Here is a 12,083-nt window from a genome sequence, read left to right as displayed (position 1 = left end):
TTTTTCAACCATGACTTATAACAAACCCTTCTCTTGTATATACACTGATAAGATTGATAAGACGAAATGGGACTTAGAATAGTTGTTTTATCATCAATACAAAACCTCAAAACTACTAAATCTGAAAAACAATTTTAAACACCTTTTTTGGTATTAAATATGAAGATAACGAACAGTAATCAATCTCGAAAGTCCAATGAAATAATACAAATTTGGAGCAGAACAAACACGAACCTCAAAATTTAGAGGTGGGATCAGGTGGCTTAATTATACACTGACCTGTCGACGGATTTTTCCGTTTTTTCCCCGATCATGATAAGGAGCACACGGCGGGTGTGACCGGTTGGCAGGGGATGCTCACTCCTCCATGGCACCTGATCCCACCTCTGATGTTTTGGAGGTCTGTGTTTGCTCTGCTCCTGTTTTGTTTTGTTTGATGGACTTTTTAGCTTGAATACTGTTCGTTATCTCCATATATTTCATGAGACATAATCTTTTGATGTTCAAGTCAGAAAATTTATTAAAAAATATTGCTCACCAAAAATTACACACGACCATATCGAAGATAAAAACCTACCGTGTATCTTAATGCTGCTGTCTTAAGCACTGTCTAGTAAGAGTAATCGTTAAAACAGAAATTCCTCATTGTCTGAATAATGATTCTGTACCTGTAGAGCTTAAGGAAACAGTCTTGCAAACGGTGCTCATGGATGCCATTGCCTTCAAGAGGTAAGACAGTCTAGAATTTTTGTTCTGTTGCTGCTTATTGCATTGTCCTTAAATTGTGCGTTAACTTTTAGCAAGATTCCTTTTTGCAGAATCTCTTCAACGTCGTTTTGAAATGTTGCGAAACCCTTGATCTTACACTTTAAAATAATCATATTGTTAAATGAGTTGTATTTACATTAATGTTCTACCTTGAAATAAGATACATATATGTATTTTATTACGGAAATATCCAATATATACAGTTTTATCGAATTATATATGAAGCATGTCAGAGTCATCCTCCTTGATTCAGAGATTCTTTTTTTTTTCTTTTCTTTTTTTTAAATCGATCATTGTTATTTTCACATTTTTCATTACAATATGCAAATATATAAAATTTCACATTATTTTTTTTTATAATCTTGTATTAAATAATTTACGTGAATTTACTCTACGTGAATGAAATATGGAGATAACTAACAGTACTCAAGCCCAAAAGTCCATTGACAATACAAATCGGGAGCAGAGCAACACAGACCATTAAAAACATCAGAGGTGGGATAAGTGCCATGGAGGAGTAAGCATCCCCTATCGACCGGTCACACCCGTTCATGATCGGGAAAACGGTAAAATCCGTAGACTATTCAGTGTAAATGATGGCCTAACAATTAGTATGAAAACATCAGTCAGTATTCGACCTAATGATAGACTGTATTTTTGACACGGTCATTGTATCGACCATAGAACTTTCGAAATGATGACTTTAAAGGAGACTGTTGATATTATTGTGTCAACTTGTTTGTGAATAGCTTGCCTCGATTTCGAAGTTTTTCATACTGATTGTTAGGATATTATTTATACACTGAAATTTCTATTGGCCACCCATGCATCTGCAATCTCTTTCAGCCAAATACAAAAAAATATTTTACATTCTTTTTTATATGATTTTTGATATGATATTCATATGAACCAGAACTAATTCAAAATATTCTACATGAAAGAACAAAACTCTATTGTTGCTGTTGTTGTTGCCTCCAAATCCACATAGATATATTAATACTGTTTCAACAATTAACAATATTCAGTTTCATTCTTGCATTGATTCGATATATATCCCTTTGTACTTAAAAAAAATAAACACCAAGGAGGATGCTTAAACAACAACAACAACCCCTTTTGATTTTGATTATTTTGATGTCCGAGTTTGCTCTGCTCCCAATTTGTATTGTTTTAATGGACATTTGAATATAATTACTGTTACTTATCTTCATTTTTTCATGTATTTTTTCTATTAATATATATATATATATATATATATATATATATATATATATATATATATATATATATATATATATATATATATATATATATATATATATATATATATATATATATAGCACTAAAAATGACCAACGACACGAACAAAATAAATTGTCAACTTTTCGGGACGCTCTGTCCCTTCCTCAGGACAAAGAGTCATAAAAACAAAGGTAACAGAAAAACAAAAAACAACTAGCACTACTAGCACTACTACTAAACTACCAAACATTATTTATTTACAATGATACACGCTTAATTTGAAGTTTATAACCAGTTGTAAAGAAAGGGATCCGAACTACTATGAAATACATCCCGTCTGTCGGGTGTCGGATGTGCCGTTATTGGTATGTTTTATCTTGAAAATTAAATTAAATTTCTGATCAAATTTGTTTAACTTGTTTACTTCTAGTTACTTGAATAAATTGAGGTCGCGCCACGTGATAAACACGGATGTATTTTTATTATCTATTATCAAACCGAAATAATGATTATTTGTTTGACAGCTTATTATAAAGTGTGCAAAATTTGAAAGTTTGCGAACTTTTTGATCACCCCATGTACTTATTATCTGTCCTTATTACAAAATTAACTAACAAAGCTAACAATCCTGAAATAGATATGAACATTCAGATAATTGTCAGTATCAAATTGTTACGAAAACAGGAGATCTGCCTGAAGGAAAGGATTTTTTTTAATAAGAGGGATACAAGATTTTTTTGCAAATTTTCGGTTCATGCGTACACTTTCTTAGTGACCTCATGGTTAGTTTTTGGGACCTTGTACTTGATACAGGGCAGTGAATGTTTATCCTTTGTTATCTCATGTAGACCAATCTTATGTAAATATTGTAACATCTCATAACAGGTACATATATTATAGGAGTATTGTCTTTCAGACATTTTATTTCTAATTTTGATTTAATTTCTTTTATTATATATGCAGAATTTTACAAAGCCAAATTTTTTAGGACGGTGGTTTTATGTAATGCTGTAGGTTCAAGCATATGTAGAATAATAATCATGTTTTTATCTGCATTGTAGAAGTACAATTACTGTTTCAATGATTCTAGTATCCTAGGATGGATTATTTAATAGTCTTACTGTAAATCAATTACATCTTCCCTGATCAATGTTTTTTTTTTCTATTGAACAAAATCTTACTTTAAGAAAAAAAAAATAAATGGAATTTTTCAAAGTACGAGTATGTACATTTACCTGAATAAGAGGCAGTTTGAAGATTGTATGAGAGAAAGGGATAAGCAAAGAAATGAAGAGAAATATTAGACAACTGAATAAATTTAACATAAAGTTCAGTTTGTTAATTTCAAAATGTATGAAATATGGAAATAAAGAACAGTAATCTAGCTCAGAAGTATATTGAAACAATGCAGATTGTAAGCAGAGGAAACATGAATCTCTAAAATAATATCAGAGATTGGATCAGTTGCCATGGAGGAGTAAGCATCTCTTATGCTCCATGTCATGCATAATCAATCGGGTAAAGAAAAATTCCGTAGACAATTCAGTGTAAAAATTATAATAATTATCAATCTGCATAAAAAATGTCAGTCAATATTCGACTTAACGATAGTTAATTGTATTTGCTAACAAGGTCTGTGTATTGACCATTGAATTTGCGAAATTTTAACTTTAAACGATTTCTTTAATCATCAACTTATTTATCAATAGCTTGTTTCGTTTTAGAAATTCTTCGTATATAGAACATATGCTCTTGAGTATAAGTTGGGAGACGTAAACACCATTTAAGGAATGTTTTTAAGTTTTGTGTGAGTTATTGGTGTGTAAATCACACAGACTTGTCACGTAGGCTAGCGCGCTTCATGAAAAATATGCCTACGTGCAAGTCTGTGTGATTTACACACAAATAATTCACACTAAACTTAAAAACATTCCTTATATTTACATTTTACATGTTTAAATGCACCAAAAATAAATTCATTGTTTGAATTTCTCGCTGCCCTATATCGTCATATTTTTATTAACGTCTCCGTAGCCTCATTGTGACGTCACTTTAGCGCGCGTTTCTCTGTGTATATTTCTACGCGTGAGTATACTTAAGAAATGAATTTAAGTTTTGAAGATTCATGAGGACATGTACTACGACGCTTCACGGCGGCATATTTCATAAAGCGCAGTAGCGCTTCATGATAAATATGCCGGCGTGAAGCGTTGTAGTTCATGTACCTCATGAGTTTTCAAAAATTAAATTCATTTCTTATATTTACATTATTTTTCTGATGATATGTCTCATATAACGCCATTCAACTGTCATTTTTAAAGCAAAAGAGTTTGCACTATAGTTTTGACGTCAAGTGAGGTATTATGACGTAACAATGGAGATATTCATGCCCATTCATGGTAGTTCATGAGAAAATGAACTGTATTCTATTTTGTAAAGAATCATTGAGGAAATTTATTGGAAATGTAAATATACAAAAATGACTTTCAAATCAATTTCACAGTTGGCTTAGTAGAAAAGCACAGCAAATGTAAATATATGAAGGTGACAGCAGAATTTTATTACACTGAATAGGAAAACTGACGATGGAAAAGCTGGTCATATCGTTTGTCGTACAAACTGACAATTGCATTGTTATGACTGAGCTTAGCTTATTTGATGTTCTGTACTTCTGTAGTATATGCCCGTGTTATCAGCTTACTTTTCTTTATCTATATACTGAGTACTGATAGGTACTAACATCCCATTGCATGTGATTTGTTTATAGTTTTGAACAAGCGGAATATATATACTTTACAAATTCAAAATGCCTAACAAAAGATGAGATACGTAATTTTTGTAGTTCTTTTGGGAATATTTCAGGTATTTATTATTTTACTTAATTTATTTTATTAACTGTACAAAGTTAATCTCAAAGATCAAGCACATTGTTAAGATGAATTTATATTGGATTTCAAGATTAAGTTTTCAAGAAATGTTTCGGTAAAAAAAATCATTTTTTAGGCTAGAACCGCAACCCGAAACAGCGCTAGACGGCTGTCAGTAAAGGTTTTTTTTTAAAATAAAATCAAATGCAGTCCTTGAAAGCCTCTGATTGTTCCTACTAGTAGTTGACATTACTTTTCACATGTCTTTTTTTCAAAGAATTTCAGACTTGTCCATTTACAGTTTGAAACTGACCAGGTAAATTATCATTTTTTCCACATCTTTATTTAGGTGTCTCTGGGGGAATATTCCGTGGAGGTTAACCTGGTCCGTTACTATAGGGAGGAAGAGAGGTGCTGTGATGGTGCCCTTATCATCTGTAACGAGTGTGATGTGTATATGAAGGTGTGTCTGTCCCCGAGCGGAATATCCAGGTAAGGTTTCTGAAGACATGCTTCATTAACTAAGAATGCAAACATTTTAAAATGTGTACTTACGTGTACTTTATTCCATGCATCATTTAGCCAGCCATGCCAAGGAGGAAACAAAAACTACCGAGTGGACGATACCCACGGGTTTTTGTTTAAGGATCAATCAAATGTCAGGCATCATTCTGACTATAAATGGCATAATCTGAAGGAAAATAAGGTAGATTATGATAATAAAGTCATTTCCTCTGGTTGATATTACTCTTTCATTGCTGACGAATTTCATAATTAAATTTCATCCATATTATTTATCAATACATACTGTTGTTTCATGATGTGCCATTTTCTTAATTTTCCACCTAAAGTCAACGAAATAAGTATCACAGAATGTTTGCAGAATCTAAAGTTACCATTTTCAGTAATGTTGAATTTGGATAAGGAATATAAAATCTAAATGTTTTACCAATATAAATGTTTCTGTTGTCTTTAATTTATCTCCAGGTAAATATTACGGTAGAAATTGTTGTGTACGACTATGAAGCATTCCATTCGGACACGACCCTCGGAATCCTCCGACACAATTACGTCGGTCCTATGGTCCAGAACAAATCCATAACCACACTACCGGGACGAAAACAAATCAAGCAAGTTGAAATTATATATGTCAAAACCTTCATTACAAATATTTACCGCTATCTATTTTCGAATGATCTTTTTTTTAATCTTGAATAATAGCAATATTGTATAAAACAATACCAATAAATACTTTCATAATTAATATTAGCATTAAAAAAGATCATTCGGTCTCACCTGTATATTTGTGGCGTCTTATTTGTACAAAAATGGTTCATTGATTGTCAAATTTTTACCACTTTTCTATCAGTTCCTACAATTTTACAATGATATCATTTTATCATTTTAACTTTCAGGGTAGAATTTTTGCTGAGTATTACGTGTAGTCCACATTATTATGGACCATCATGCTCCAAGGTTTGTGTATCACATGGTAATCTGACATGTGATATTAATGGAGATTTGAAATGCCGGCAATATCATTGTGGACCAGACTGTTGTCAAGATTGTATTGCTGGAAGTAATTATGTCTGCGGGATCAACGGCACAAAAATCTGCAAGCAAGAGTTTTACGGTCAAAATTGTTCTATTAAATGCACCACGCAGGGTAATCTAACATGTGATACACAGGGTCAGCTGGTATGCCAACCAAATCACTGTGGTCCTGATTGCTGTAAAGGCTGCGTAGCGCACAACAATCACATCTGTGACAATAACGGCACACTTAGGTGTAGAGAAACTTTTTATGGACCCAATTGTAAAGCACGCTGTGTTCCCAATGCTAATCAGTTTTGCGATGATTTTGGAAATCTTCACTGTAGACCGAATTTCTATGGTTCTCGTTGTTTAATCAAATGTGTAAGCACTGGTAATCTGACGTGTGATAAGACTGGGCATCACATCTGTAGGCCCAGTCACTGTGAGAGGGACTGTTGTGGTACGTGTATTGCTACCGGAAATCAGATCTGTGAATCAAATGGAACAATCGCATGTAAACCTTCTTACTACGGTCAAAATTGTTCGATACAGTGTATTCCCAGCGAGAATCAGATATGTGATCATACAGGAAATTTGCAATGTAAGTATAACCACTATGGACTTAACTGCTCTACACTTTGTTTCCCACGTGACCACGTGATTTGTGACGAGTTTGGAAAACATATTTGTTTGCCTAATTACTGCGGCGAGGACTGTTGTGGAAATTGTATCGCTGTTGGTAACTTCGTGTGCGCAAATGAAACAAAAGTATGCAAAAAGAATTTTTATGGCAGCAATTGTACTGTTAAATGTGTCCCAAACCAAAACCAAAATTGCAACGGCAAAGGCGTATTAAAATGTAAGCCTTCCTTTTATGGTACAAATTGTTCCATCAACTGTTTTCCGAAAGGTAATTTGGTCTGTGATACAGAAGGTAAACATGTGTGCAAGGCTAATCACTGTGGTGAAGATTGCTGTAGAAGTTGTATTGCTAGTAGAAACCAGGTATGTAATGGTACCGGTTCTATAGTATGTAAACAAACCTATTATGGCGTAAATTGTTCTAAACAATGTATTCCATATGGAAACAGAGTATGTGATTCTTTTGGAGATTTGAAATGTAAAGAGCATTATTACGGATCAAACTGTTCCACGAAATGTATTCCAATGGGGAACCTGATATGTAATTCTGATGGTAAACTTGTATGTAGCCAGGACCACTGTGATTTAGATTGCTGTGGTCAGTGCATTGCATCCGGGAATCAGATTTGCGCACACAACGGAACTCTTATCTGTAAGCAAAATTATTACGGGAAAGATTGTAGAGTTAATTGTGTTCCCAATCCGAATCAAGTCTGTGACATCAATGGTACATTAAAATGCAAGCCTTCGTTTTACAGTCCAAATTGTTCTATTAATTGTGTTCCACATGGAAATTTGCTTTGTGACTCTCATGGGCAACGCGTTTGTAAGACAAATTACTGTGGAATAGATTGTTGTGGGCATTGTATCTCAAGTGGAAACCAAATATGTAACAAATCGGGTTCCCTGGTGTGTAAACAGACGTTTTACGGTGTAAATTGCTCTAAGCAGTGTATACCAAGTGGAAATAAAATATGTGATTCCTCTGGAAACTTAAAATGTAGCGAGAATTTTTACGGAACGGACTGTTTAATTAAGTGTACTCCATTTGCAAACCTCTCATGTGACACTGATGGAACACTTGTTTGCAGGAAGAATCACTGTGATTCCGACTGCTGTGGTCAGTGTATAGCGTCCGGGAATCAAATGTGTGCTGCAAATGAAACTCTCATCTGCAAACCAGGGTTTTATGGAACTAACTGTACAAAACACTGTGTTCAAGGAAACACCACAACCTGTGATTTGAATGGCGATATAATCTGCAAACCAAATTATTTTGGACCACAATGCGCTGTATTTTGCGTCCAAGACGGTAACATTGAATGTGAAAATCACGGTGGACTGATTTGTAAACCAAACTATTGTGGATCTGACTGCTGTGGGTTGTGTATCGCCTCGGGTAACAGGATGTGTTCCAAAAATCAGACACTTATTTGTAAAGAACATTACTACGGCTCAAATTGTACTAAATTATGCTTACCTAAAGGAAAGAAGATTTGCAATACAGAGGGTAATCTCGTGTGTAAAACAGATTTCTACGGAATGAGTTGTGAAAATCACTGTGTTTCGACTGGAAACTTGACTTGTGACTCAAATGGGCATCTGAAATGCAAGGAAAACCATTGTGGTCCTGACTGTTGCTCTGCCTGTATCGCAGATAATCACAGTGAATGTACATCAAACGGTACAAAGGTTTGTAAGAAAAATTATTATGGCACAGATTGTTCCATTTTCTGTAAGGCTGAAAAACACAAACGTTGTAACGTGAAGGGAAACTTAGTTTGTGCCGACCACTACTACGGCGACAAATGTTCGAAATATTGCCTTGCCGAGGGGAATCTCACGTGCTCCAAAGAAGGGGACTTAATCTGTAAAAGCAATCACTGTGGGACGGACTGTTGCTTAAACTGCATCGCTAAAGGAAATCAGGTGTGCACACTGAATGGATCAACAGTGTGTCTGCCGAACTATTATGGACAGCAGTGTTCCAGACGCTGTGAACCAATGGGAAATAAAATTTGTGACGCGTTCGGACATTTAGTTTGTGCCAAGAATTTCTATGGCAGAGACTGCAGCACTCACTGCGTGGCCTCAAGAAACCTGGCTTGTGACGTTAATGGTATTCTGCAGTGCAATCCTAATCATTGTGGTGTAGATTGTTGTAAGAACTGTATAGCAACAAACACAACAATGTGTGGCCCGGACGGACATTTTCAGTGTAAAAATAACTTTTATGGGCCTAACTGCACGACGTTTTGCGCTCCAATGATTAATTATCAATGTGGAGAAAATGGGGAGAAAATATGCAGTAAAGGTAGGTCATAATAGAAAAATAGCTAGGCACATTTAATTTCGACACACGGTATTATTTATGTACTTTTCTTCTTTTTGAAGGATATACAGGAACAGATTGCAAGAATGCAATTACAACAACTACAACCGAATCAACAACAATGACAACAGACACATTCACCACCTATGGCAAAACCACACACCTGAAGACGATGAAACTAGGCACCACGATAAAAAAGGAAACAACTGTACCGCTCACAACTTCCATGACTAACACCACAACAACAATAAGTAGACCATCGACCACGCCTTCTGCTACCACATTAAATTCCCTCACATCTCCCCGGCAAAACACCTCAACAAAAACATCAAATCCATCGACAACAGTGCTTACTTCAAAGAAGCCTATCTTTTCAGCTCCCAGTAAAAAAGTTGTGGACAATAAGGTTTGTACTAATACAAATGCTGACAGATAAAGTTTTTTCCTTGTGGCACCTACTCTGTAGGATGATTTTTTGGGGGAATCACTTTGACTGACGTTTGTTCGTCAGATGTCCCTATACCACAGTATGTGTAAGGATCCTGTTTTGAACCTGTATTGCTTGTTGGAAGGGTTTTTGTATAATATCAATGTACTAGTTACTGACTTTGTGTCTTGTACTTAGCCTTTGAAAGCTTTTCAAAGTTAGTTCATAACTGTCTTTTCAAGCTGGAGATATATGAGACCACGAGGTGTAAGGTATAGGATGCGTAATGCCTGTTACAAAACATAGGCTGTAACACACATACAGTGAGACAGGCATACTCTGGATAAAACAATCACTAAGTGTTGTTCAATTATGTAACTTTAATGAAATAATGGGCATGCATAGTTTATGACCTTGAACTTTTACTAACTTCCAGGGGAAAAAAAACTTTTGAAACGTAAAATATCGGGCTTTGATATTTAGCATGTTTATGAACATTTCAAAATGCATTTGGGTTACAGACAGTGAATCTTGAACTTAACTTTTGACCTACTTCTGAAAATATTCTTAATTCTCTTGAAACATAAAAATTCGGATTTTATTTTTAGTATATCAATTGTTTTAAAAAGTACTCGGCTTACTGATTTTCTGACCGTCAAATGTGTAGCTTAATCAGTATTTGGAGGGAAATAAAATTAGGCTTTTATCTCTACTAATTTAATATGTTATGATTTGCTTCAGTACCTTCAGAGGTTGAAAACCACATTGTAACCTTGACTGGGCCTTTTACTTACCGCAATTCTAGGATAAACCCTAAGTTTCGCATAAAATTCATATAAAATGCTTTTCAGTTTTGCAAGAAAGATGAAATATTGCTATAATCGTGTTTTAATTATGTTCTTGGCGACACATGTACATATGTTTTTTTGAAGACTCTAGTTTCAAAATGTTAAAATATATTAACATAGGAAGAGAATGTAGGGGAAAAAATCTTTTCCCTACTAATTTCGGGAAAAGTGAGTACTCAATCTATTTTTCATTACAACTTTTAAAATGTGTTCAATTTAACTGTTGCTATTTTTTTCTACTTTTGACATCAGAGCTGGGCTGACAGATACATGCCTATCGTTGGCGGATCCTTAGGAGCGGTGGCAGTGGCTATTATAATTGTGGCGGTTGTTATGCTATATATTCAGAAACAAAGGTAAGTTGTAAGAAAAGCAAATTTAAAGTTAAAACGAAATATTTTATAGAGAAAAATCTATGCTCCAACTCCTTGAATTTTCCTATCTAGAAAACGCCCAGTAATGGAGAAAACCAGAATATTTGGAGAAAATAGCGTTGGATATCAGGATAACCTTGACCTAAATATGATTGACCAAGAAGAGGCTGCGACCTTTGACAACCCAACGTACGGCACGACAAAATTAGTCATTAAAACACAGGAAAACCTCCAATCCAATCCGCCAATACATACGACAGACGCTGCTAGCACTCATAGCATGGAAGTTTAAGGCACCGGATGATAATTGTAGCTGTCTGTGATAATAAATACAGATTCTACTTTGAATGGGCATTTTTCCGTAGGGAAAAAACCCATTAACATATGTAAATTTATTTATATTTCTAGTTTCTATAAATATTCAATTATTGCACGTTGTAATGACATGTACTTAATATATAGTTTCTAAGAGGTAGAGAATAGGAAATAAATCTTCAAAATTTGATATTTGTTACTGTATATCTATTTCTTCTTCGGTTTTGAGCATTTCTCTATTTATTTCTTAGTTTTAATATTAAAATTTATATTAGATAAGGAATACAAATGGCAGTGACTAATCAGGTCTTCTATTGTCGAATAAGTAAGGGTTTGAATAACAATTAAGGTACACGGGATTTCAAGAACATCTCTGTTTATTTATACTTTCAGCATAATAATAACATACAGGGGTCGTAACATAAAGCTTGCTAAGTTTTTGACTTAAGTAGGGTCATAAGTATGTTTTAGGTGCAATCTTAAGACCTACCTAAGTACTACTTAAGTATGTCTTAAATCGTAACATAAGACGGACTTAGGTAGGTCTTAGCTAAGTCAAACTTATGTTCAAAATATTTGTTATGAATCATCCTAGTTTTTCAATTTATTTATATATATATTTGTAAAAATGATTTAGTTACGTTTTTAGTCACATATAAATATTAAAGCTGACGTCCTTACCTATCGGTTTTAGCTAGGTTAGATTAGATTTCGTATTTAATTAAAGTTAAT

The 12,083-nt window shown here is 34.2% G+C and overlaps 1 protein-coding gene across 1 annotated transcript; it reads left to right on the top strand.

Moving 5' to 3' along the window:
- Positions 1 to 4,806: 4,806 nt before the first annotated feature.
- Positions 4,807 to 11,361, top strand: LOC133174931 (multiple epidermal growth factor-like domains protein 11). The gene is made up of 9 exons (XM_061310024.1): positions 4,807 to 4,872; positions 5,227 to 5,369; positions 5,460 to 5,583; positions 5,865 to 6,007; positions 6,293 to 6,361; positions 6,536 to 9,369; positions 9,450 to 9,793; positions 10,915 to 11,018; positions 11,109 to 11,361. Exons 1-9 carry the CDS (start codon positions 4,831 to 4,833, stop codon positions 11,326 to 11,328), a joined length of 4,023 nt encoding a protein of 1,340 aa, XP_061166008.1. The 5' UTR covers positions 4,807 to 4,830; the 3' UTR covers positions 11,329 to 11,361.
- Positions 11,362 to 12,083: the final 722 nt, after the last annotated feature.

Source organism: Saccostrea echinata, unplaced genomic scaffold (genome assembly GCF_033153115.1).
Source record: "Saccostrea echinata isolate AGI-Se365-2 ecotype Australia unplaced genomic scaffold, CSIRO_AGI_Sech_v1 ptg000060l, whole genome shotgun sequence".
Classification (NCBI taxonomy): domain Eukaryota; kingdom Metazoa; phylum Mollusca; class Bivalvia; order Ostreida; family Ostreidae; genus Saccostrea; species Saccostrea echinata.
The sequence above is the reverse complement of the archived record's forward strand: the minus strand, read 5'-3'. Positions and strand labels throughout refer to the sequence as shown.